At 54.9% G+C, this 26,339-nt stretch overlaps 8 protein-coding genes across 8 annotated transcripts; 5 read left to right on the top strand and 3 right to left on the bottom strand.

The window, feature by feature from the left end:
• Positions 1–691: 691 nt before the first annotated feature.
• Positions 692–2,111, top strand: DCS_03870 (endoplasmic reticulum-Golgi intermediate compartment protein; the record flags this gene model as incomplete). Its single annotated transcript, XM_040801183.1, has 3 exons — positions 692–884; positions 953–1,878; positions 1,938–2,111. 3 exons carry the CDS (start codon positions 692–694, stop codon positions 2,109–2,111), a joined length of 1,293 nt encoding a protein of 430 aa, XP_040656216.1.
• A 3,415-nt stretch (positions 2,112–5,526) lies between these two features.
• On the top strand, positions 5,527–7,923 carry DCS_03869 (Tetratricopeptide-like helical; the record flags this gene model as incomplete). Its single annotated transcript, XM_040801182.1, has 3 exons — positions 5,527–7,546; positions 7,604–7,742; positions 7,809–7,923. 3 exons carry the CDS (start codon positions 5,527–5,529, stop codon positions 7,921–7,923), a joined length of 2,274 nt encoding a protein of 757 aa, XP_040656215.1.
• Positions 7,924–8,575: 652 nt separating this feature from the next.
• Positions 8,576–9,494, bottom strand: DCS_03868 (proteasome subunit beta type 7 precursor; the record flags this gene model as incomplete). The annotated part of the gene is made up of 2 exons (XM_040801181.1): positions 8,576–9,265; positions 9,369–9,494. The coding sequence occupies 2 exons, from the start codon at positions 9,492–9,494 to the stop codon at positions 8,576–8,578; spliced, it is 816 nt and encodes a 271-aa protein (XP_040656214.1).
• Positions 9,495–10,538: 1,044 nt separating this feature from the next.
• DCS_03867 (nuclear pore complex subunit) lies at positions 10,539–14,898 on the top strand (the record flags this gene model as incomplete). The annotated part of the gene is made up of 2 exons (XM_040801180.1): positions 10,539–10,634; positions 10,717–14,898. 2 exons carry the CDS (start codon positions 10,539–10,541, stop codon positions 14,896–14,898), a joined length of 4,278 nt encoding a protein of 1,425 aa, XP_040656213.1.
• Positions 14,899–15,425: 527 nt separating this feature from the next.
• Positions 15,426–16,648, top strand: DCS_03866 (DNA-directed RNA polymerases I and III 40 kDa polypeptide; the record flags this gene model as incomplete). The annotated part of the gene is made up of 2 exons (XM_040801179.1): positions 15,426–15,491; positions 15,569–16,648. 2 exons carry the CDS (start codon positions 15,426–15,428, stop codon positions 16,646–16,648), a joined length of 1,146 nt encoding a protein of 381 aa, XP_040656212.1.
• A 335-nt stretch (positions 16,649–16,983) lies between these two features.
• DCS_03865 (putative ubiquitin-activating enzyme) lies at positions 16,984–18,587 on the bottom strand (the record flags this gene model as incomplete). The annotated part of the gene is made up of 4 exons (XM_040801178.1): positions 16,984–18,056; positions 18,146–18,225; positions 18,358–18,456; positions 18,514–18,587. 4 exons carry the CDS (start codon positions 18,585–18,587, stop codon positions 16,984–16,986), a joined length of 1,326 nt encoding a protein of 441 aa, XP_040656211.1.
• Positions 18,588–19,053: 466 nt separating this feature from the next.
• Positions 19,054–22,094, top strand: DCS_03864 (uncharacterized protein; the record flags this gene model as incomplete). Its single annotated transcript, XM_040801177.1, has 3 exons — positions 19,054–19,879; positions 19,938–20,366; positions 20,416–22,094. 3 exons carry the CDS (start codon positions 19,054–19,056, stop codon positions 22,092–22,094), a joined length of 2,934 nt encoding a protein of 977 aa, XP_040656210.1.
• A 227-nt stretch (positions 22,095–22,321) lies between these two features.
• On the bottom strand, positions 22,322–24,784 carry DCS_03863 (protein kinase; the record flags this gene model as incomplete). Its single annotated transcript, XM_040801176.1, has 1 exon — positions 22,322–24,784. One exon carries the CDS (start codon positions 24,782–24,784, stop codon positions 22,322–22,324), a length of 2,463 nt encoding a protein of 820 aa, XP_040656209.1.
• Positions 24,785–26,339: the final 1,555 nt, after the last annotated feature.

The raw sequence follows: 26,339 nt of genomic DNA, 5'->3' as shown, positions 1-26,339 counted from the left end.
CCTTGTCGTTGTACTCCGTACTCCGTCCTTACTCCGGTACAATTACTTACTCAAATGCATTATTAGTACCTCTAAGACGCTTACGTACTAGTAAACGGTACATCTACCGTACTCCGTACTGTACAAGTGCGGAGTATTGTACAGCACTTGCAGTATTACTTGTACAGTGAGTACCGAGTAAGTACGGAGTACGGAGTACAGAGTATGGAATAATGATTACTACAGTACTTATCCGTACCAGTAATACTGCATATTACAGCACGCATTTTTTTTAAACTTGCCGGAGTTTCGCCGAACCGCCGGAATCCAACCCACGCCACGAGAAATGCCGTTGGAGGTACTTTTTCGGGTACCGACCACCTGGGCCTGGGCCGGCTGGGGAATGAGCTCCGTCGCCAACGCTCCGGTTTGTACTAGCGACGGTGGCCTTTACGACGTTTGCCATTGCCGACCGCATCGAGCAATCGATTGCTCTATTCCCTTGCGACCCGTCCCCAGGCCCTCTTATTTCTCGTCTCTCGTCTTGCACTTATCTGTTGTATACAAGTGTATTCCTGACCCTTGGTTGCAACGACCCGTTTCCCGCCTCATAGCGCGGGCGAAAAAAGACAGACAACTATTGGCCTTGAAACGACACGGCGGCGGCTCGACAGAACAACGGAATTGACGGCTGGAGTACCTGTCCTGCGCTATGACGCCCAGATCCAGGTTCACACGGCTCGATGCCTTCACCAAGACGGTCGATGAGGCGCGAATCCGGACGACGAGCGGCGGTGTCATCACAATCATCTCGCTGATCGTCGTCGTCGTCCTCTCCTGGGGAGAATGGTTGGACTATCGTCGAATCGAGATACACCCTGAGCTGGTGGTAGACAAGGGCCGAGGTAACGTCCATGCTTGCATGCTTGGTGGTGAGCGAAGCACCAATCGGCCGACTAACACGCTCGACCAGGAGAGCGCATGGATATCCACCTCAACATCACCTTCCCCAAAGTGCCCTGCGAGCTGATCAGCCTCGACGTCATGGATGTTTCTGGCGAGCAGCAGCACGGCGTGGCCCACGGAGTCAACAAGGTCCGGCTCCAACCTCAATCCCAGGGAGGCGGCATCATCGACGTGAAATCTCTCGCCCTCCACGACGAGACGGCGAAGCACATGGACCCCAACTACTGCGGCGAATGCTACGGCGCTACGGCGCCGGCAACGGCGACAAAGGCCAACTGCTGCAACACCTGCTCCGAGGTTCGCGAGGCCTACTCGGCCGAAGGTTGGGCCTTCGGCAGGGGCGAGGGCGTCGAGCAGTGCGAGCGGGAGCATTACGCCGAGAAGCTGGACCGCGAGAGAGCCGAGGGTTGCCGTATCGAGGGTGGCCTGCAGGTGAACAAGGTCGTCGGCAACTTTCATCTTGCGCCCGGCCGCAGCTTCAGCAACGGCAACATGCACGTCCATGACCTCAAGAACTACTGGGACGTGCCCGAAGGCCAGTCGCACGATTTCACCCACACCATCCACCAGCTCCGCTTCGGACCTCAGCTGCCGGAGCACGTCAAGCAGAAGTTGGGCAGCGCCAAGTCGACGCCCTGGACGAACCACCATCTCAATCCGCTCGACGGCGTCGTTCAGGAGACCAACGACTCCAACTTCAACTACATGTACTTTGTCAAGATCGTCCCGACCTCGTACCTGCCTCTCGGGTGGGACAGAGACCTGCAGCGGATCCCCGGCATGACCGACAGCTCCGACGACGGCAGCATCGAGACGCACCAGTACTCGGTCACGAGCCACAAGAGGAGTCTCAGCGGAGGGACCGACGCGGAGGAAGGGCATGCCGAGCGACAGCATTCGCGGGGAGGCATACCCGGCGTCTTCTTCTCCTACGTGAGCATCCAACGAACACCTTGTCGCCGAGACGGGGACGGAGCTAACATGCCGCGCAGGACATCTCCCCGATGAAGGTCATCAATCGGGAGGAGCAGCCCAAGACTTTCCTCGGGTTCCTCGCCGGGCTCTGCGCCATCGTCGGCGGCACCCTCACCGTCGCCGCCGCCGTCGACCGAGGACTGTTCGAAGGCGCGACGCGGCTCAAGAAGATGCGGTCCAAGGATCAGTGACGACACCGAAGCGAGCCTTCGTTTCGTTGCGCGAACATTTTCCTTTTGCGGCGGTGCGTAGATGCATGGGCTCAGGCGTTTCCGGACTACTTTGGGCTGCAAAAGCAGCCGATGGGCGAATGGGTAAGGGGCGACTGCATACTTGCGGTGGACTCACGAGAAGAGAGAGGAGAGCATCATACTAATCCATCATGGACAGACCTTTCCCCGAGGTGGGTGAAGGACGTTGAGGTTCCGCAGCGGCCAGAGGAGTTCCTCGTGCATTACTAGGTACCTGGTAGTTTCTGGAATGCGTGCCGACCTGCGCGTCCAGTTCGAAGGAAAGCCCTCGGTGCCTGATGTGACCAACGGCTAACAGCGGATGCCTACCTACCTAGGTAGTAGGTACCTAGTAGGCACCTAGTACCATAGTTGTCGGTCGGTGTACATGGACGTGTACAGTACGTGTAACGTGTACCGAGTACCTACAGTAGTTTAGTGTGCATACTACCAATGTACTAGGTACCTAGCACCTGCAGTCAGCTGAAGTGAAGCTGTGGCTTTCTCTCGTCTTAGTAAGCACTCGCATCGTACTGGCACCTAGTAATACCTCCCGTACACTTGATACGCCTTCTAATGTATTGCAATTTGTGGGAGCATTGTGAAGCTACTGCTTAGGTCCTATGTGGTCAGTACCGGGCTGGTATTAATGCGTATTATTGATAAATAATAAGGTAACTGCTGGGGAATACCAACTAGTACGATTCCCGTACAGCTTAAGTACAAGTAGTGCTCGTATGCTGTGGAGGTACGGGGAACGCAGTTACTAGGCGACTAAGTAGCTACCGACAGACTACAAGTACAGTACTTACCTTACAGTACTCCGTATAGGTACCCATACAGTGCCAATGGTTGGTTTGGTTGGAGTCTCACCGGTCGAGTTGAGCGCTTGTGCGGCGTACGGAGTACATGTGCTCCGTACTACTGCCATTGTAAAAAATACGCTACCACGAGTTGATTAGGGATTATGACTATTGATGAGATTCTCCCCGAACCTCCATTTTTATAATCACACTGAGATTCGCTGAACCTGTGGGTGGGTTCCTTGTCATTTTGGGTCCGAAGCGTCCTGACGAGGCCGAGGCTTTTAGCGTGAGATTCATGAGCCATGCCCAGATCGTACCAGTCCCGACTTGGACACTGACGACCTGTGCCAGGGGGAACATTGGTGGCGCGCAACATGGAGTTGTATCTTGATGTTCGCTGCGTCAGGTGCCGCACCGCTTGCATGCTCATGCGCCTGTATCCTACTCCCTGACTGGCTCTGGTACGTGCCAACCTGTAAGCTAACAGCGACTTGAGATCAACGCGCCAATTAATAACCCCATTACCGGTATGGTGCTATACTTTTATTTACTGCGGCAACTGCCATGTTGCTTACAAGAACTGTAGGTTTTTGCGCCTTCACACATACGGTATATCCCACGTGCGAAGTCTGCTGACCGTACTCCGTACTGAATAATGCGGTACCAGGTCAGTATCCACGCCAAGGCGATCTCCTTAGTTCGCCGTCCACCTATGAGATCCTCAAGCCCGAGGACTTCGGTTTATCAAGGCAAATTATCCTACTCGTCCCCGGCATATTCAGGGCTAACAACCATCCAGATAGTAAGCTATTACACGGGTGGTGCAACGACCCTAAAGTAATGAAGACTCAAAGTGTGCACTTTACATCTAGTCCTACCGGCTGGAATGCTATCAAGAGTCGAGTTGACCAGCTTGACCTGAAGATGACTGATGACCAGGTCAAGGAAGCGTACATGTTGACTACCTGCACCAAGATTAGATCGCTAACAATCCAACCCCGACTTCCAGCACGGCCAAGATCAAGCAGATGGCAGACCACAAGGTGATGACCCTTGATGAGACCGATGCCCTGATCAGGTCCTTCCACCTTGAATGAACCACAGAAGTGAGATGGTGGTCAAAATGGACAGAACCGTGAGAGTGTGGACAAGGCTGCCTGGAATTTTGGGTCTGTTCTACTGTTATGAGTTTATAGTATACTCTTTTCCGTAGAGGATAATATTAAAGTTCATGTCAGGTGACATCAGTTATACGAACTAAGCAGGTACTTGTACTTTGGTCTCGTGACTGCTGTATGGAGCGCACCTTATAGTATACTGTAGACGGCACTCTGTATAGTTGTGCTCAATTATAGGCTAGGGACCCTTCCCTCACACATGGGGGAGAGGGGCTCAGCGACATACCAATACGTAGGTGTACATGTAAGTAAGTACTTACAAGTAGGTGTAGGTGTACTCCGTATTACTTACACCTACATGTACAAATACATTGAAGATGCGTTACAAAGTACGAAGCAACCTTCTAATAGGTATTACTCCGTACTCTGAACAAGAAGGCAGGTACTTCAACGGACTGTGGGTAGGTGGTAATAGGAGGCGTCGACCTACATACAGGTACGACAGTACAGGGCACCCAGGGAACCTAGGGAGGAAGGCCGGTGCTAGGGCAGGCACTCGCATGTACTTACTTCGTGCTTGTACTTGGCTGTACTTGTAAGTAGTGCAAGGATAGAAATGGTAAGCGGCAATGCTAGTAGTACCATCTAAACCGTTTCTGTGGGGGGCCAATGAGGGAGGGGAGGAGACGAGAGGCCCGATTAGTATTCATGTCGGCTTAGCTCGCTCCCCATTTATCGACCACAATACCAAACCAAACGGGGTACTAATACCTGACGAGTGCGAGTGCGTGTACTCCGTACCCCGTGGTACTAACTAAGTAATTGTACAATAGTATACAACTACAGAGTACCTCTCCTTTCTCCTGACTTCCCCACTCACGGGGCGCGCAGCAAACAGGAAACGCAATGCAACAAGGCTGTCAACACACGCACCCTCTCTCCCTCTCCAACACGCACCAGCGGCGATGTCTCCTTGACTCTCCCCGTTGCACTTGACGAGCGATCGACCGGATTGACCGACGGCTCCCCGACCGACACCATTCGGCCATGCTTCGTACATCGTAGCGCGACAGCGACCATCATCAACGGCACGCAAGTTCATGCGACTCCGCAACGCAAACCTTACTGCCCCCTCCCCTCCACCACCAGTTTGCGAGCTGCACCTCGTTGATTCACGATCCGTCCTCTCGATCATTCTGATGTTGGTGGTCGATGCCATCAATTCCAGCCTCGACATTCTCGAACCTCACCCATCACTGATGGTGGCGAAGTAGCTGAACCCGCGGCCGACACACTCTTCTGAAGCCCGGCGTCGTCGCATTCCAGCCGCTTCTTGGCGGCGCCTCCTCCCAAAGAACCTCAACCTCTTCTCCATCGTTATCCATCGCACGCACCGGCCGGTCACCGCGGAATCACGTTGCGCCGGATCGCGGTGCCACGACGACCTCGATCATGGCGGATCGCCCGAGTCTGTTGGGCCTGCGGGCCAACTCCAACAACTCGGCCACGCCAGCCTCCAAAGTCTTGCGATCACCCCGAATGCACATCGCTGGCGAAGCGCCCCCCGAGCTGTCGCCCTTGGATGCCTTTGCGCTGCAAAGTCGGCTGCTTGCCAAGCAGCTGCAGGAGAGCAACAAGGGCGGGAACAGGATAAGCCGGCTGCCCCCGCTCACCATGGAGAGTCCCTTGGTGCAGCAGGGTCGTTCAGACTATTTCCGGTCCATGTCGTACGAAACGCCGTCGGAAATAGGCGAACCCCTCGATCCAGAGCCGTCCGGGTTGGGCCAGAGGACGGTTGAGGAAGCGTTCACGCCGGAAGAAAGACCCAGGTCGATGCACCCACGCATGAGCCGCATCCCGTTGGCATCCGAGGACCCCATGTCCGTGCCGGCCCTTCCGCCACGACACACCCGCAATGTGTCGAGAGGATCTTCCAGGGGCAGGCACCTAGACCAGGTCGAGGAGGAAAAGTACATGTTCGGTCCCCGCCAGGAACGTTCACCGTCGCCCATGCATAGCGACAACCAGTCTCAGTCCGGCAAGCGGCCGCATGAACAATCGCCCGGCCGCAAGTACGATTCCTTGCTACCGTCCGCCTCGCTCCACAGCGTCTCAACCTCCTCCTTTCCCGAGAAATCGAACCAGGAATCCTTCGATACCCTCGGCCTCGCCCCCCCGCGTGCCCTGTTTCCGAGGCGTCCATCCAGCATCGTGTCTTCTATGCCCACCGACGACGAGGCGGCCGCCAGCATGTCTGGCTCCTTCCACTCCACAAACTCGGTGCCGGCGAGGAAGCTATCGTCCGGCAGCGCTGCCTTGGGCAACGCAACGGCGCCTCCCGCCATCGGCTCGTTCCAACGGTCGGCGTCAGTTGCCTCCGACTCATCAGGCTTGCCAAGGCCGTCTTTTAACTTCTCGAGGCCTCTCAGCCGGTCTGGCACCCCGGGCCTGGATAACGTGCCGACCAGGCAAGCTTCCTGCGACAGTCATCCGTCCTTCATACTGGCTGATGAATCTGCCAACACGCCCGTGAGCATGCACAGCGAGGCGTTCACGGACCAGGCAGGAGACAACGCGCGGCCTGTCTCCAGCTCATACATTTATTCCAAGTTCGCCCTGCCCAGAGGCAAATCCCTTCACCGATCAGAACCGTCCGAGAACCAACGTCAAAGGTCTCCGCCGTGGGAGCAGCCCGCCGTGATGGCTGGTAACGACCGCCGACCGCCCCTGGGCGCGCCGCCATCACCGCCTACTCGGCCAACAAGCTCCTCTTCGAGACCGGCTCTTGACGATTCCTTGAGCGTGTTGAGCAACCCGGCTCGGCAGTCGATGGACGGGACCAAGAAGAGCATGGAGAGTTCGGCGCGTGCTTTCATGGGCCACCCTTCGCCGAACCCCAGCCGGCCATCTACAGAAATGAGCCCACGGTCCGATGACGTCCCAAGGGGCCGCCGCCTCCGTTCGCCACCGCATGACGCCGTGGCAATCGGCAAGGCGCCCGCGTCTGCCGGTGCCGGCGACACGGCCACGCCTTTGCGACCTTCGCCCACCATCCGCTCAATCGCTCCCTCGGCGTCCGAAATGTCTGCGGAGGAGCATTTGGAAAAGGGCATAGAGTGTCACGAGAACGGCTCCTTGAATGAATCCACCTACCATCTTCGACATGCCGCAAAGCAAAGTCACCCTACAGCTATGCTTCTCTACGCCCTAGCCTGCCGGCACGGCTGGGGCATGCGAGCGAACCAGAAGGAAGGTGTGCAGTGGCTGAGAAAGGCTGCCGAATACGCCAGCATCGAGATCGCCGACGACCAAGGCCGAGCCAGGGAAGGGAAACCAGCAAACTTTCTCGAGAGCAAAACACGCAAGGCTCAGTTTGCGCTGAGCATTTATGAACTAGGCGTCAGTCACATGAATGGCTGGGGCATAGAGCAAGACAAGGCTCTCGCGCTTCGCTGTTTCGAAATCGCCGGCGGTGAGTTGTGCCAACTGAACCTAGTCTCATGAAGCACGCACTAACTCTCCGGTCCAGTTTGGGGCGATGTTGACGCCCTCGCCGAGGCCGGCTTCTGCTACGCGCAAGGTATCGGCACCAAGAAGGACCTTAAAAAGAGCGCCAAATTCTATCGAATGGCAGAGGCGAAAGGGATGAGCATGGTTGGAAATAGCTGGTACGTTCCCGCCGCCCTCCCATGTCCTCGTTCATTGTTCCATGCGGCTCACTCTTTGTCCTGCAGGATTCACAAATCAAAGTACAGCGATGACAAGAATGATTCGAAAGACAAGAGCAAGAAGAAGTCCAGGAGCAAGTCTCGCACGCGGACAATGTTCGGCTTCAAGTCTGGTTCTTGAAGGACCTTTCCAGCGCAGTCACCTGAAAGGCTCTTCACCATCATGCCGTCTGTCATCCTCCCCCATCCACCTTGGAGTTCAGGAATCGACTCGCATCGCACACGCATGGAGCTGGCGTTTTTCTTTCTGGAGCGGGTAGGACTTTTGCTTCTTGTATCTCAGCAGCAAATTACCAATGTGCACGATGTCAGGGGATTTCTGAAAGTCGCTCGTTGGGACGCCTCGTCCCAATTCATCGACGGCAGCCCTTGGAGGACTGCATCTTCTTATCACATTATAACTTTCTTACTAGGACATGAGGTTGAACCTCAAGCGACTTTGTGCGCAAGCCTAAATGAATTTTGGCTTCTTCCGGTGATTGGAACGGAACGGGAACGGAAAGGGAACGGAAAGGAAACGGGAATGGGAACGGAAATGAAGGAGCTACTTCAAAGTGTTTGTTTGTTATTTGTTATATACCGAGGGCAAGGATGCCTCTCGATTGAAGGCCAACTATTTCTTGCAGGGCAAAGATATTCACCGGGCGATGGCAAAATAAAATGTTGTCAACATTGGATCCAGTGCTTTCTCACGGTGAAGCCGAGTCAAGTGAATGTTGTTACATGAACTATTCAACGCCACTTCGTCTAGAGCATGGTCGACATTTTTTTCTCTAGCTGTCGACATCCATACGCTCGCTTTCAACGGGAACCTCTTGCACGCTGACATATCTCCCAATCTCATTCTTCTTAATAATCTTCTCGTTGAGCACGGCCGTTGTACCCTTGGGGAATGCGTAACTCTGCAGCTTCGCACTCTTCTCGTTGGGCTTGATGTAGTTTCTTTTGAGCGTCGTCTTCTCCTGTGTGATGATAGCCACGTCAACATTCGAGCCCGATCCAAGATCGTTGAAGATGCCAGCCAAAATGGCATCGCTCGTCAGCTTGACGGCTTCGTCCTGTGTCAGATGAGGCTTCCACTGCGTCTCAAAGACGGACATGGCGGCCAGACTACCGCTACCCATGGTTACGTACGGCAGCTTGTCGGTGCTGCCGTGGGCGTGGACGGTAAAGAGGTGCGTGCCCGTGGGGTCGCAGCCGGCGACGACGAGATAGGCGCCAATGTGGCCCTGGTAGCGGAAGAGATGCTGCTTCAGGAGGGTCATGCAGGTGACCACACGGGGCTTGCGGCCCGTCGATAGGGAGTGCAGCTCGAGCTGGGAGGAGATGAGGGCTGTGGTGAACTCGGTGTCGGCGGCAGTGCCGGCTCCAGCGCACCAGATATGGGGGGAGATGTAATGCAACTTCTCGCAGTTCTTGTCGGCGACGATGGGGCCCGAGGTGGCGCGGGTGTCCGCTGCGATCTGTTGGGGCATCATCAGCACGTTGCCAACAGCACGAGAGGGGGGGTCGCGGGGGGGGGCGAGGTGGCTCAAGGGGCAGCGAAGTAGCTCAAGGAACACGCACCACGACGCCGCCATCGAATATGCATCCGACAATCGTCGTGCCGGTACTGGTCGCCCTGGGGAGAGGCACTCCTTTGGCGTGGAGGGCCGCATTGCGGTTGTAGTTGGAGAAGTCGAAGCCCGGCATGGTGGGCGGTGGCTGCGATGTAAATCCGCTCTAGAAACAGGCGTCCCGTTCTCGAAGTGTGCAAAGTGGATGGGAATTGGTAGGCTGGCGTGGGCAGACAATTGATTGACCGCGTTTGTAGGGGTCGTGGCCAGTCTCCGTGGGAGAAGATGGATGGGAGATGAGGTCGGTCTGTTGATGACGAAGCTGAAAGCTGCCTTCACAAGTTCAGGTGGCGCGGTACCTCAGGCATGCAGGTGCCTTACCTGGAAGCTCTCTAAGAAGGTGGTATTTGATTGGCAGGCAGGCTACGAAGTACTGTAACCCAGTACTAGTGCCTAAGTATCATTACAGTACAGTAACAGTACTAAGTAGGTACCTATGTACTCCGTACAGTACTCTTGTAATATGGAGTACTCCGTGCCTGTAAGTGCACATAAAAGTTCGCCGTAGCTACCTAGTACTTAGGTGTACTCTATACGGAGTACTGTACAAGCACTGAATGCTGTATACCTTAGTACCTACGTAAGTACAAGCACAAGTATTAAGCACTGTACCAACTGGGCATGCACTACGGAGTAGCAACCACAACTACTAAATTATCACTACTTGTACTCCGTACTCCGTACTCCGTACCGACGTCCTATTACCTTACTATACTTACGTAGGTACTTACCTGGGCCTACGCGTTGCTGGGTGCTCGCTCGAGCTCCACTGCACGTGATGGCGCAAAGCTCCAAAAGTTTAGCTTGGAAAGTACTTCTGCCAACATCCGGCTGCAGAAAAGGCGTCGCGACAAACTCGGTGACTGCCTGTGGGTGCAGGGGCATTGCACATTTCAATTCCCCTTTCGCGCCAGAGTCGTCATCTTGCCGAGTTTCTCTCCCCAGTCGCATACATCTCTCAGCTAACCTGAAAGTGGGCTCTGTCGGTGCGTCGAAAACGACGTTCAACAACTGTACCACCCTGACCAACAATTCGAATTGAGAGAACACTCCTGCCCATGTAAGGGGCATCCCCAGGAACTGCGAAAACGCGCATCAAGGCTGGTTCATTGCCTCAAACATGGCTTTTGGATTTGGAAACTCGGGAAATGTCATGGCCGGCGGTGCAGCTGGAGGGGTCAACTCTGGGCCCGACTTGGAGACGATCCAGACAGAGGTATGTGTCGAACCCGCCAACGCCATGCTTCTACCAATACCTTCTTCCCGTGAACCACCACTGACCTGAAAATCCTCCCAAGGCCCTCGGCTTCCTCTCCGTTGCCGGTGATGCCAAGGTTCGCCTGACCTCCCCATGGACCTCCCTGCCAGCCCCGACTTCGTCGCTCCTCAGCGTTGCGTCTCGAAGGGGTCTTGTTGCTGCCGCCGGGCCCGACCAGGTAGTGGTCGCGCAGACAGAAGCTGTTCGAAAAGCATTCGAGTCTTCCAGAGATGGCAGCTCTGATATCCGACCCTTCCAGCCGCATCTCACCTTGCCTATGCCCATGCGTGTGGCTCATATCGCTTTCACTGCTGATGAGAATTACCTAATTCTCTCTGCCGAGTCCGGGGGGGGTCTTGCGGTATACGAAGTGCAGAGCCTACTTCAGGGGTCCTCGAACCCAGTCTTTGAACTTCCCACCAACGGCGAGTCCCTCCGATCACTTATCCCGAATCCGACTCCCGAGAAAGCGGAGCTGTGTGCTATCGTGACGGGTGGTGGAAATCTTCACATGGCCGATCTCAAGGAGAGGAGGTTGAGCCACGTCCTCAAAGGCCAAGTCAGCTGCATCAGTTGGAGCACCAAGGGCAAGCAGCTCTGTGCCGGCCTCGCCGACGGCTCCATCCACCAGATGACGCCCGAAGGAACGGCTAAAGGTGAAATCCCGAAGCCACTTGGGTTGGGTAATTGTCATGGTATGTACAGCGACTGGCATCTGTTCCACTCCACTCCGTTGCTGAGACACGTCCGTCCAGTTTCCTCTCTCACCTGGCTGGAGAACAACCTCTTCCTCTCCATTCACTCCACCTCGGGCGAATCGCCACCGAACTCCGTCTACCATATCATCACAAGGGAGCCGCCCTCAACGTTTACTTTCAGAAAGCTTGCCGATCCCATCGAGCCCTTTGGCTCGGAAAAAGTCGCTCATCATTCCATTTTGAGACTGAAGGATTTCCCCCCAGATCTTCAGGATCTGCTCATCGTATCGTCGACGGCATCCACCGAGGTTGGCCTCTTGAGCAGATCGAGCGCACCGCTCGCCAATGACAAGCCGGCAAACACCATCACTGGTGTCTTCACCACCACCGAGCTGCTTGATGACACGAAGCGGCCAACGCTTCCTATGACGGATGCCATGGATGATTCGACCCCTATCGGCGTTGCGCTGGACTTGTCGAGCAAAGAACGAGTGTACAAGCCCATTCCTTCCGACGAGGAACTGGAAGAGTCTCCGGGACCGCTACCGGGCTTGTGGATTCTCACGCACGAAGGCGTGCTTTGCTCCTGGTGGGTGGTGTATACGGATTCTATCAGGAAAGGAACCGCATACTCCGGGTTTTCCGCTCTCGAAGGCTCTACCGCAATTGCTACTCCGGCAAAGCCAGCCCCTACAGTCTCGGCGTTTACCCCTGCTTCTGCCGCCGCCACGCCTGCCTTTGGCGCCGCCGCTCAGATAGGGCAAAAATCATCTCCGTGGGCTGCTTCATCCGCAGCGCCAACGTCAAACACGGGTGGAGCAACGTTTGGATCCAGCGCATTTGGCACACCGTCTGCCTCGGGCGCGGCTTTTGGCAAACCAAGCGCTCTAGGATTTGGTCAGTCCTCACAAGTCGGCATGCGCACTTCGCCCTGGGCCTCGGCCGGGGCCTCCGGGCCTCCAGCTTTCGGTCAGTCTGGCTTCTCCAACTTTGCCAAAGCTGGAAATCCTTTTGCGGCAACACCAGATGCTGCATCATCTGGTGGCGGATTCGCTGGGTTTGCCAAACAAACTGGCGCGGGCGGCTTTGCTTCCGTCGCGAGCAACAGTGGAGGTGCACGCTTGTTCGACAGCGGAAGCAAGGCTACCGTCAACCCATTTGCATCCACCTCCACCAGCAAGGATACCGTATTCTCCGCCAAGGAGGAAAAGTCTTCAGGTTCGGTATTCGGTGCAACTCCCTTCAAGTTAGAGTCCTCCTTCAAGCCGGATACGCAACAGAATGAAGTGAACGAGCAGCCTACTGGATCTTCAATGTTCGGGAATGCTTTCGGATCAGCGCTCGGCGATGTCGGCCGATCGACGACACCTCCGGCTAAAGACGAAGATATGGATGCTGCCGAGTCGACAGAACGCACACCACAAGCCGAACCAACATCCGTCTTTTTGGCCCGTTCGAACCAGGAATCCACTACGCCCACAACTACGCCTGCTCCAACAAGATTTGGCCCTTCGCCCTCACTCACCCAGGAGTCATCCTCGTTTGGCCAGCCTAGCAAGAGCAACGGCGCAGCTGGGATTTTTGGTAGTTCTACTTTGGAAACTCCAAAATCGGGTGGCTTCTCGGGTTTCTTCAGTCAGCCGAAAGATTCTCCCCAAGCAGAGTCCACGGCGGAGCAGGCGACACCCAATATCAAGTTGGAGGAAGAAGCGAGCAAGCCTTCCAAGCCGGAGGTTGCGTCGCTCACCTCGGGTATTTCAACAACCCCGAAACCTCTTGCGACAACTCGTGATGCTGATATACCGAAAGTGATAGACGATGCACCCCTACCCCCTGACTTTACCAAGCTGTCAAAGCCTGCTGTGCCGGATGCTCCATTGCCCCCTGATTTCGGCGCCGGGTTGAGCGAGTCGGAGCCGGAAGCGGACGATGCACCACTGCCGCCCGATTTTATTATCCCCAAAGCACCTTCGAGGGGGCGATCTGACATCCCTGTCATTCCTGAAGGCGCCGAAAGCGACAGTGACCTTGGAGAAGACAACGCATCCGAAGGCAGCGGAGTCGATGTTGCACAAGATCTGAGCCCTAGCACGGACGGTCCCTCGCCTACGCCAGGCTTCAGCGTTCAAAGCTCTTTTGACGATCGTGGAGGCAAGTCAACGACGGATGGATCAAAGCCACTCTTTGGCAGAATCAGTCGAAACGCACCTGTATTCCCTCTGCCCAGTGCCACCAGCCCGCGGTCGCCGAGTCCGTTGCGGGGTGCCGTATCACAGCGAGTTATCAGATCTGATGCGACGCGGTCGGTCAGTGCTCCCGGTATGGCATCACAAATCCTGGGATCCAAGAAGCCACTTTCACAGCTCGGCGCGTCAATCGTCAGCAAGGAGAAGCTGGCGCATGCCGAGGACCAGTTCCTCATTCAGCATCGAAAGCTTAAGGAGCGTCAGGAGGCGGAGGAGGCTCAGCCGCTGGTTGATGAAGAAGACGACGAGGTGCAAAAGGTTCTCGCGTCGGAAGTCGAAGGTACGCTGGACTTGGATGAGTTCATCGCGCATTCCAACGTCGCTCCGCCCGCGAAGGACAGCATACCCTCACAGGTGGAAGCGGTTTATCGTGATATCAACTCGATGATCGATACCCTGGGCCTGAACTCGCGAGCCGTCAAGGCCTTCACCAAGGGCCACCTGGAAAATATCAAGAAGGAGGGTCGGACAAAAGATGACCTGGAAGACCCTGATGATTGGGTCATGTGCGAGGGTTCAGAGTTGGGCGAGGTTCTGGACAACGACCTGCACAACGACCTGGAAGACGGGCGCGTGCAGGATCTGGACGATAAGCAAGACGCCTGCCAAGATGTGGCCCGAGATATGCAACGGCTGAGGGCCAAGCAGGAAGACCTGAAACGAGTCATCATGACTCGGTTGGATCCTGGCCAGGCTGACGTTGCCCGCTCGCTACCTCTCAGTGCCGAGCAGGCCGCGCAGCAGAACGAGCTCCGGCGAGAATTCACCAACTTTGCGCGACTGCTGGCTCAAGCTGAAGAAGCCTTGACGCTCCTCAAGACGAGGCTGGCGTCTTGTACGGGCACCACAGGGCGCGCCAACGCCAACGCGCCCACTGTCGAGGCCGTGATGCGGACTATTTCCAAGATGACATCGATGGCAGAGAAGCGGAGCGGAGACATCGATGTGCTAGAGACGCAAGTGCGGACGATGCGCCTTGGGTCCATCAGCCGTGAGGGGTCTCCGATGGTGACGCCGCAACCTAGGAGGAGCATCATGATGTCGCCTGAGTCGACGCCATCGCGCACATTGCGCCAAAGTCTGTCCGGGAGCGTCATGTCTTTGGGTCCGGGGGGAGGCAGGACTTCGACACCGCGGAAGAAAGCGAGTGGGTTCAGCAAGGAGGAAAAGGACGAGTTGATGGGGAAGAAGGCGCGACGACAAGCTATCTTGGCAAAATTCAAGAGCAGCGTGGAAAAGAAAGGCGTTAGTGTTTGGAACATGGAGGACATTGAATAAATTGCTGGATGACGAGATTCGATCAGATTTCAGGAGGCATGCCTGTAGTTTTAGTTGGATGGATTATGGATGACAAGCATTGGCCGCAGGTGGTGCTTGTATCGTTTTGGCTCGTCATGCATGCAGTCTATGGTTACCCAACATACCCTCTACAGCGTATGCCTGGATTAATGCAAGCAGCATGCGTTTCATGGTCTTGGTTTCGTTGTCAATTGTCAAGTCATCCTTCTTCTCAGGTCGAACATCACGGAGCCGGCAGTGGGGTGGCTACCGCAGTGGGGTCATGCTTGAAAGCAAGTACAGAATACATGGTGTATCTAACGTTAACAACGAGTCGATGAAGTACTGGATACTAGGCAAGTAAACCAGGTAACATTCCGTCCTCCGTACTCCGCTCCGTTGGCGCTACAGACTTTTGAAGTGTCGTCGTTCGTCTTTTTACTCACTTTGGAGGGGCAGCCGCCAAAAATTAACAAAAATCCATCATCACAAACAAGCTCCCAGCGGCGGCCAGCCACACGCCCGAGATGGCTCCGACGCAGCTAGCAGGATGGCGGAATAAACCCAGCACTGAAGAGAAGGAGCGTCGAAATGTGAGTTCCCCCCCAGTATCACGACGCTTGTCACATCCAGGTGGTTGGTGGTTGTGCTGACCTTCGGCGGGCTGAAGACGGTGGGAATCAACCTCGAGACTGTGACGCATGTGACGTCGACGGATTACCCAGGCCATGTGCCAGGCGAAGATGCGGCCTTCACCATTGACCGCTTCCGCGATGACTTCTCCGTTCACTTCCACCAGAACGAGCCCTCGCTTGCGTCCTTCTCCCTCGTCGGGCTCGACGCCTCGCTCGCGAATGCCTTCCGCCGCATCCTCATCTCCGAGATCCCTACGCTGGCGATTGAGAACGTCTACATTGAGAACAACACGTCGGTCGTCCAAGATGAGGTGTTGGCGCACCGTCTAGGCCTCATCCCCTTCAACGGCAGCCGCGACGGCATCCACAACTTTCTCAAGTGGCACAAGAAACCCGAGGCGGGCGAGGATCCCTATGCGGGCTGTTTCGACTGGAACACGGTGCGGCTGGACCTCAACGTCACATGCACCGTCAACAAGGAGGCGGCGGCGGATGAGCCGGACCCGACCAAGGCCTATCACAACGCGCACGTGTACGCGAGGGACATTGTGTTTGTGCCGACTGGCAAGCAAGCCGAATACTTTAGCGGCGAGAATTCGATCCGGCCGGTAAACCCGGATATCCTGATTGCCAAGATGCGGCCGCGGCAGACGATCAACCTGTCGATGCACATGCACAAGGGCATCGGTGCCGACCACGCCAAGTTTTCTCCCGTCGCGACGGCCTCGTACCGGCTGATGCCTACCATTCAGATTTTGAAACCCATCCTCGGGGCTGATGCTGAAAAGTTCGCCCGATGCTTCCCCGAAGGCGTCATCGGGCTTGACACGGTCAGCAAGAAGGAGGCCGGTGTACCGGGCAGCCCTTACGAGGGACATGCGGGCGAGATCAAGGCTGTCGTGAAGGACGCGATGAAGGACACAGTCAGCAGGGAGTGCCTGCGGCATCACGAGTTTGAGGGCAAGGTGAAGCTGGGGCGGAGGAGAGATCACTTCATCTTTTCGATTGAGAGCACCGGTCAGTGGGATAGTGACGAGCTCTTCCTCGAGTGCATCAAGCATCTGAAACTCAAGTGCAAGAAGCTTGAGCAGCACGTTGTCAACATGGCGCGGTGATGCGGCTGCTGCCGTTGCGCCTTTCATTACCGCCGGTGTTTTACGGGCTTCCTGTAAATCCTAGCTTTTCGTTGGAACGGGTAGATAGAGCGGTACGATACCATGACATCCTTTCATGACATCCGCTTCCTGTGTCATTTTCCTGGGCCACTTTCCTGGGCCACCTTCCTGTTCGAATTTAACCACTCATATCGCGAATATGGCCAGGAGAAAAAATGAATACCATCATCTTGTGGTGTGTGGCGATGATGGCTCTGCGGTTGTTGTCCTCCTCATTGCCGCTGTCACGACCCCTCGCTTCGCTCTCCTCTCCCCCAACCCGCTCGTCCCTCTCATCACGACTCGGGTTTGAACTTTAGAAAGAAGTTGAACTCCAAGGGGAATGCGGGATCGGTGACGACGACCTGTTGGCCATCCTCAAGGCCGAGCTCTGTAATGGTCTTGGCCAGGTTCGGTCTCGTTTGCGCCTCCAGTCCAGGCGGAAACTGCATGTAGAGCGTCTTGTTCTCCGCCCGTATAGACGGCTTCTTCAACTGCGCCTCGGGCCGAATGGCCAAGGAATCCAGGAGGTCCTGCAGCGTGAGGGAGGCGTCGACAGTCAAGGGGCGAGCTTGCCTGCCGCAGACGGGACAGTCATCCTTCTTCTCGTGTTTGAATGTGAATGTGTAGATACTGTCGTTGCCAGAGTACATCATGTAGTTGCTCTCGAAGCCGAGGCACGGCGCCGCGTTGGTGGCAATCTTGAAGGCCTCATTGCAGCAGGCGGCGGCGATGATGGCGTTGGTGGACGCGATGGCCGGAATGATGTTCTTGACGGTTCCTTGGGTGAGCGCGTAGGTGACGCCGCCAATGTTGAACTCGTTGGCACGAGCAAGGGCCTTCTGATAGAGCCAAGAAATATGCTTGGGGTCGTCCTTGTCGAGGCTGGGAAATGGCTTCTCGTCTTCCCACGCGATGAGGTGGGCCCACTCGATGCAATGTTCAGGCTGCCTCGGGATGGAAGCAATGGTGCAGAGGGGAACGGCAGCTCGGGGTGCATGCATTTCAAGCTGGCACTCGATGCAGGAAGTGACCGACGGAAGAATGACACGGGCATGGCCTTTGAATCCTTCGGTGCCGCCGTCGATGAGAGGAATGATGCTATCGGGGTCGTCCGACTCCTCGGCGATGGCCACAAGCATTGCGTTCATCCACCTCCGAGCTTCGATGCTATCGAGCCCGCAGATGACGATCTGAAACTGCTTGTAAAAGTCCTGGTCGAAGTCTTGTATGGGGCAGTTGTAGGCTGTGATGGAAACGCCCTGGACCCTGTTCTCGACAAACTTTGCCGCGACCTCCGCCTTGTACTTGCCGACGTCCGACTTTCGAAAGAGAAACTGCCTGTTGAGATTGGAGATGTCGATAGTATCTGGGTGATGGGTGACGGTTAGTCGGTGACGGTCGAAGGGGAGGTCGATTGAGTAGAGAGTGACGGCAGGTTTGGACGATGGGACGCACCCATGTCGATGACGTGAATGTTCTTGAACTTAGACATAGCCAAGTTCTTGAGAATCTCGCAGCCTAGGCCTCCAGCGCCTCTGTTTCGGGCGTCAGAAAGTGAACATGCCTCTCACCAACATACAGCGGTCTTTACCGACATCACTCTGCGCAACAAAACGTCAGCGCTTCCGCTTCCTCTTTCACCACCACCACCATTGGATGCCACTCACAGGATCTTAAACTTTTCTAACTGCGAAAAAAATTCCTCTGTCATGGCTTCCGGGTCGGTGAAGGGACCAGCGACCTTTCGGATCTGATCAAGATGCTTCCTGTGAGACACTGTCAGCGTCCACCTAGGCTAGTTGTGGAAGACCGGAGAGAAATACCATCGTGCTTCTTCGCTGGTGACGCCAGTGACGACGGCGGCTTTCGTCTCGGCGCTCATCCTAGGCGATTCCATTTGAGGTGGATTGGAGCCCCTGGTTGTATCCGGCGGATGAAGGAAGTCGGAGGGATGGTGATTTGGAGCTCAGCTCAGTTGAGGCGTCAGGACGTCTTGGCTCTGCGTGTTTCGGTGACCTTTCGGTAACCACATGGGTCAAGGTAAAGGTGGGGGTAGCGGGGTGTGCAATTGGGAGCTGTTTGGCGACTCCAAAGCCGCGCCACTGAGCCACTGAGCGGGTGTGGGCACTAGGTAGAGGTCGGTCTACAGGCGGTACTTCATCCACTGCTAGGAAGCCAAACCCAACTTCAAGTCAGTTTTGCTCCAGCCTATGCACACGTCGATTGCTTCACGAAGTTTCACACAATCAACTGGATTTCGAGAGATTTTGGTTCCAGAAGATTCTATTCATTGCTCATAGGCTCGTCTCGGCTTGTCCGAACAGCATCTCGTGGGAGCACTTCAAGCAAGATTCAGCTAGACGATGGACGAGCTGCTCACCCCAGTCAGCACCACATATCTGAGATCAAAGAGGGAAACGAAGTCCCTTCTTTCCGAGGAGAACTCTTCAGATAAGATACAGGATGAAAAGGCAATACCGAACGTATCCTCGGCCGACGCTGCTCTCGAGGTCCTGAAAAACCAGCCTGGGTATGATGGGCTAACGGCAACGTTACGCTATCTCACGAAGGACGATTCGCCGTCGTCATTCCAGCTCCAAGTCCCAAGCCCAAAAAGTGCAGCAATCATTCAGGTCTTAGTCACCGAAATTGTTCCAAACTACTGGACCCTTCTGCAGGAGGGCTCGGCAGACGATGGGGAGCCTGCAGATTTGGACCTGCTGCTCCAATGTCTTCGGACCGTCACTGGCCTAAATGCAGTCATGGCTCACATCAAAGCCGTGATTCGAGAGGCAACCATTAGCGGCCAAAGGACGAAGCAGATTGGTCTAGATGTAAACCTCGAGATATTCTTGCATCTCCTGACCGCCCTGCTGGATGGAGAAGACTCATTGCGCACTATCTGGGTCGCTTCCACCTCCGGATTGTCTGGCGCAACCCAAACGAAGGTCCAGTCTCAAAATCTGGTCTCGTTCATTACCACCGGAAAAGTTGTTTCTCTCGCTGCCGAGGCTCTGGATATCGCATCAAAGAAAATTCCCTCGGGAACCTTGTGGATCGCCGACGGAATCGAGTTCAGTGGATGGGTCGGCCGCAATATCGTTTCATGGTCAAGCATGCAGCCGAACGAAGAAGAAGTCTCATTTATATCCAAAGTGTTCCACCGCTCAATGTCTCTCGGATATCCCGGTACGTTCCTTTGGTTAGTTTACTTGCGCATCTTTCAGCCACTGCTGACCTGTCGCAGAATGCTTGGTCAATACCGTAACAGACCTGCTTTTGCTGTCAAACAAGCCCTCCCCCAACATCTTCGCTAAAATTTGCCTCTCTCAACATCAGGTGTCGAAGAAGGTTATGGAAATTCTCATCAAGTATCTAGCGCAACGGTTTCTCAACAACCTCACTCTGGACGGTTCGGCACAAAATACCATCATTTCAGCAGTTGCGGGGCTTCTTGACGCAGTCGTTGGCAGAGATGAGTCTAACAGAGCTCATTTCATTAACTGGTGCACTGCCGCTTCGGGAGCTGGTCTTGGAGACAGTATTGGAATTCGCCGAGCTGTTGTTGCTGTACTTGCAAAGGATAGAGAGACGATAACAATGGTGTTGGAGAGATCCCTGGCTCAGTTTGGAGATCAGCTTTACGTCAAGCATGCCGCCATTCTCCAGCAAGAAGGTTAGCTGGTTCATGTGGTGAATGGGTCGATGAAGCTAACATGGCGCAGCTCATACTCAAGTGCTGCTTCTTTGTGCGGGATATGTCGCAAGGCAGTCGCCAATCAAATTAGCCATGCTTCTCAGATCCGGCACCTATCTGACCGCAATATCGAACCGGATTGCCGCAACGCAAGCAAGAGCACGTTTCTTGGGTATGGCGGTGGGAGAATCTCTCTCTGCCTTGGTCGACAGCAAGAAAAGGCTGGACTTTCACATGGACGAAATGGGTACGGATGAGGCAGAGTGGCTGAAAGGAGTCAGCAGCATCTCTGACCCTGTCGGTTCCTTCCACTCCCTCCTCTCTTCGTCACAGCCAGATCCCCAAGCTTCATTCCCTGCCGAGACGACTGGGAAGAGAGCAAAAGTGGATCGTAGACCAATACCTAAACCTGCTGTAAAGCAAACGATCCCAAAAGCTATTATCGAGGAGATCGAATCCTCCGATGATGACGACCTCGTACCATACCCCAAGGGCTCTGACCCCGAGGATTCAGACGACGACGCCACTCTTGTTCAGCGCAATAAGCCCAAAGCACCGGTTTACATTAGAGACCTGATAACGTATCTTCGTGATTCTGAAAATTATGAGAAACAAAAGTTGGCCCTTCGGACGGCTCCGATTCTGATTCGCCGGAAAGCCAACTACGGAACAGAAGTCAGCTCACATGCCGACGAAGTGGCCGGGCTCCTGGTAGGCCTACAAGACAAATATGAGCTTGAGGACTTCCTAGAGCTTAGACAGCAAGGAATGATAGCCCTTGTGGCTTCTCAACCCAAGGCCATGGCGCCCTGGTTTGCTCGCACATTTTTCGAGGGAGACTACTCGCTTGCTCAACGAACATCGGTACTCATCACCTTGGGGCTTTCGGCAAGGGAAATAGCGGGCTACGATACTTCAAGCTATCAAGATACGATAGCCTTCCCTTCCAAGAAGCTTCCCGAAAAGATGGAGAGGCTCTTCATAGATTCGGCCACACGACCTCGCCGACCCTCTCAATCTTTCCTAAAGAGCCTACCACCGAATTCGCTCGGAGAGATAGCACGCTCTCTTACATCCAGCTTCCTCGGACCGCTGGCTGTTGAAGCGGCAGATGCGACAACAGGGCCAGATGTGCTGAAGCTTCAGACATTTACCGCACGGTACAAGGCAAAGTCCCAAACCCGGCCACAGATCCGCGCCATACCGAATACAACCGCCGCACTCCTGGCCGCCTCGTTTTTCTCCCCCCTCACAGCTCACTTTCAACTTGCACTTCGATCCTCCAAATCCGTTGTCCTAAACCCCGCCCTTCTCTCTCTATATCTCCAGACGCTGGGCATCGTGGTCAACGCAGCCGGTCCTTCGACCTTGTCCCTCCCACAGCTCACCTCGGAGCTCTGGGACTTGTTGCTCCGCACCCGGGTGCACGTACTAGGTGACATAGGCGCCATGAAGGGTTGGTTCGTGGCCATGGCTGTGCTGCTCGAGGTGAACCAGGATGACATGCGGAGAGTTTGCCAAGAGCATGGAAGGGAGATGGTAGAGACGAGGGAGTGGGTCAGTGGTGTTTTCGAGAGGACAAGAGGCGATGACGGAGGGGAGGAGAATGAGGTAAAGATGTTGTCGGCTGGGGTCTTGATTAAAATTGGCGAGGCTATTGAAGCATTCCAATCATTGCTCTTGGGAGAAATGATTGGAGTTTCCTAATCTATCCCAGACCGTTCCAACGACAGGCGCAGGCCGGTTCTCACAAAGATAAGATGAAAGCACAAGAAAGATGAATTGTTGAGCAATTCGAACGCTTCGATTCCCGGAATGACTTCATTTGCCAACATCCTCTATCTTATTTCCCCCTTAATCGACGGAAGTGCCTTCATCAAATCGTGCCATCAGTAAGTCAAATATCATACATAAACTGTGAAGTACATGGCTGTTCAGTTTTCATCTTCCACGGGTTCCATCTTTATCACGCTTGCTCTCCGAATTGGCAAATCGAACAGGTACGTGTTCGCATGATTAAGATGATCTTCTAGGCACATAACCATGCGCCGGAGTTCGTCCTTTACTTCCTCTGTATTCGCCTTGCCTTCCATGACTTTCGACGAGGGGGCAACGGGGAGTCGTGGAAGGAGAGCGTGGTTTTGGGGTTCGGGTTCGTCACGATGGCCACGACTGGGTTGTGGTTGGGGAGGTTGTTGATCCTGGTAGGACAAAGGGAACCTCGCCATACTCGGCGCAACAGTCTGCGGAGGCGACAAGGATTCGGGGTCCATATCGGTAAAGTCGCTTAGAGAATAGGGACGTCCACCGTTGACCGCCTTCTTGTGAGTTTCTGGCGACGTGTGTGTTTGTTCGCTGTCAGACACACTTCCACGTAGATTTGCAAGTGCATTTGCGTATTCGGAATCGTCAGAGACGTACATTGACGGTTCTCTGACGGAGGTAGACATGACGTAAAGCGACGCATGTTTCTCGAGCTCAAACGGGTTTGCACCTCCCATCTCGGAGCCGCTCATGGATCCTAAGTCTGAGTGAGATGTTGATGGGCGAGTGTACTCCGTTGCCGAGTCGGCAAAACTCATGTCGAGGTCAATGAGGCTCCCAACCGAGGCACGGCTCGTTGGGCTGGGCTTGGACGAAGCGACATCGACAAAGATCATCGACGACTGGAGCGGGGTCGCCTGTTGGTTCTGGTGAGGAAAATGGGGTTGCGACGTTTCCGGAATCGGCGACGATATTGTTAACGGAAACTTGAACGTTGCCGGGTTCGCCATTGCCGACGAGCCCATGGTAGGAAATTTCCAGTCCTGAGTGCGGCGATTACCCTTCCCTTCGGCTCGATCACTGACTGGTGACTTGGGGTAGTGGGAACCGTCGTCAAAGTCGTATTCAATCGACGCACGTGGATCTCCAGCTTTGATGGTGTCCATGTCGGCAAACTGCGATAAGTCGCTTCCATGCAGGGAAGCATCCAGGTCGATCAAGGATTCACGCACGTCGGTAGGGGGGGTCGAGTCGTTTCGTAGCGGTAGATCTGACGCAGGCGGTTGAAACAGTTTTCCATAATAAGCCCGGGAATTGTCCTCATAGTTGGAAATGGTATCCGGGTCGAAAACCTTCTCGAGGGGTACTCTGACGGAGGGAAGTTGTGGTGGTGGACGACGGCGGGGTTTTCCCTTGGGAGGCCGCCAGGTTTCCTCGAACGCTTGCTGACTAAAGTCTACGTTGGAGCCGTAGACATCGTATACGTCTTGCGCATCGCCATTGTCCAGGACTTGTTGGTCGAAGGTGTCGGTGGTGCTGAAGTTCCACTCGTCATTGGAGAGTGCCGTGGAGGCCATCTCGGCAAGTCCTTGGGCTCCGCCAGCGGAGAAAAGAGATCTACGGTCCCCTCCCTGGGACTCCCACATCCTGAAGCCTCGCACCAGGTGGTAGAGGGACGAGGTGGGGTGAGTATCCTCTGTATTGGAGATGTACTTGTGCAGCTGCAGCTGCTCGATGGTTGGTCGCTTCGTCGGGTCCTTCTGCAGGCAGTAGGCGACAATGTCTCGAAGGCCTGGGGAATACCGGTCCCCTTCCAGGCGGGGTGTCTGCTGCTTCAGGTGAGTGCCCAGCCGGGCGGCGACAATGCCGTCGGAGACGTTCGGCGGCAGACCGGACGCGATTTCGTACACCATGGCGCCAAAGGCCCAGATGTCTACTTCCGTCCCGTACGACGCCGTCTGGCCGAAGAGCTCGGGGGCCATCCAGTGAGGAGTGCCGATGAAGGTGGATCGCTTGTCAAACTTGGTCTCGATGACGCCGGCGACGCCAAAGTCACAGAGCTGGACGTCGCCGACCTCGGTGACGAGGACATTTGCGCACTTGAGATCGCGATGGATGATGCCCTGGCCGTGAACCCAGTATATTGCCTCGGCAACCTCGCGCAGGATGGGTATGATCCACTTCTCCTGGAGACCGCCCGGGGCCGTCGGCTTCATGAGCGTCGCGACGCTTCCACCAGCGCAATACTCGGTAATCATCCACATGGACTGGCCGACGGTGATGGCCTCGATGACATGGTTGATGTTCCTAGCACCGCTGTCGCTCAACAGCTTCAGCGCATTGATCTCCTTGACCAAGTCGCTGTATGTGTCGGCGAGCTTCGGGTTTACCGTATCACTCTCCTCGATGTCGATGATTTTGATGGCGACAAGCATACCCGTTTTCTGGGCTTTGGCCTTGTAGACGCGACCAAAGCTCCCCTTTCCGATGAGCTCCGAGAGCTGGTAGGGGGGGATCTGCTTCCCCGACCTTGAGCACTCCTCGACCACCGCCTTTTGCATCAACTTGGCGTCCTCGATCGCCCTCGTCTTGATGCCCGAGCCTTCGGGCCATTTCGCGAGCAGCGAGGCCATGGCGAGACAAGGAGCGGGTCGGTTGGCTCGAAGCACCCAGTTTGTGGTTGGTATGCCTGAGATTCGGCAGCCTCACATTATGAGCAGGACGAGACAATGATGGCCAAGAGTTTTGGGGAGGCCAAACTGGGAAGCCTGGTTGGGGAAGTTGAAGCAAGCTAGGAGTCTGGCATTGAGGCAGGTACGGGGTTTGTACGGAGTAGGGGCACCTCGTTCCAAGTGGCCCTGGGACAAGTCAAGGACAGGCGTGAAATCAGCCTGTTCCACGTTAGTGGCGGCGACTATTTAGGCGAAGCTTAGCCGTCCATGTACAGTTTCTCGGTATCCACGAATCGGGGCGTCAACTGGCAGCAAGCAAGTACATATGCACTGGACGAAGCAGAGTCACCGTCACTAATAACTTGCCGGAGATTGTGAGTGGCTTGTGGTACTTGGGCCCCTGCAAATATAATTGTTATATATCGATGGCCACTACCTACTCCGTACTACGCTACTACATAGAGTCCTCACAAGTCCTCTTCCATCAAGCTTGGGTACGCACAGAATCGTGCCTACCAAAGGCAAGTACTGTAGGTGTACAGTAAGTACATATACTAGGTAGTTGTCCGTATTAATACTTGATTGTCCATTCTGTCATGTGCAGCAGCGACTATTTATAAGTATCCATCGGTACCTGGCTACCTACCTACCTACCAAACGAGCACCATTTTTGGTACGTACCTTGAACTCAACCATTGTATCAACTTTTGCTGAGTAAAGTCATCACGTACTTACGGAACACAAGGTCAAAGAATCGTGGTAGAGTATGTCGCCATTTTCACAATAATATTGGTAGGCCAAGCTGCGACTCAACCCGGTGCCTTTCTATCCGCCAGATTCGACCATGATACAGGAGTTTTATCAGTCAATCACATCCTGACCACACAGCTGGATCGCTCACCAATCTCACCGCCAATAAACTGTAGGGTAAGCCCAGCTTTCTGATCATCACTGATGCCTCCACACTGGCGCAGGTTGTGTCACCTCAACGGATTGCTGCGCAAGTAGAAGATCCTGCCCCTGCCCCCTTTCCTTCTTCACCAACATGAGAAAGGCAGAGGTTTCTTGTATCATGGTGTGATTCATCCTCATTATTCATCGAGGTACATGGTGTTTCCAAGATTATGGCCTATTGGTACTCGGGTCTGCACAGTACTTACTGTTGTTAGCTTTGGGGCACTATTACTTACAGTATACTTAACTAACTGTACATGCATTTGTACCAACGGCCGTCCAGACACACCAGGCGTAAAGTGGCTGCGATTGTCCCGTGACTTCGCGATCCCTGGAGCCTGCCCAGCGCGACTGTGTCCCACATCTGCGCTTACCTCCACTTTCACTTCTACCTTTGCTCAACCAATTTGATTGTCTTGCGCAGAGCTCATTGCACCGCTCATTGCACCGCTACTTGCCGATTGGATAGTTGGTTATCGGATGGAAATTTAAGTAGCAGGCATTTTCCCATGCCCGTCCTTGCAGTCACGGCGTTGAAAAGGTAGACATCAGACGTCATCGC

The sequence above is a fragment of the Drechmeria coniospora genome, chromosome 02, assembly GCF_001625195.1.
Source record: "Drechmeria coniospora strain ARSEF 6962 chromosome 02, whole genome shotgun sequence".
Classification (NCBI taxonomy): Eukaryota; Fungi; Ascomycota; class Sordariomycetes; order Hypocreales; family Ophiocordycipitaceae; genus Drechmeria; species Drechmeria coniospora.
This window is presented reverse-complemented; position numbering and strand designations above follow the sequence as displayed.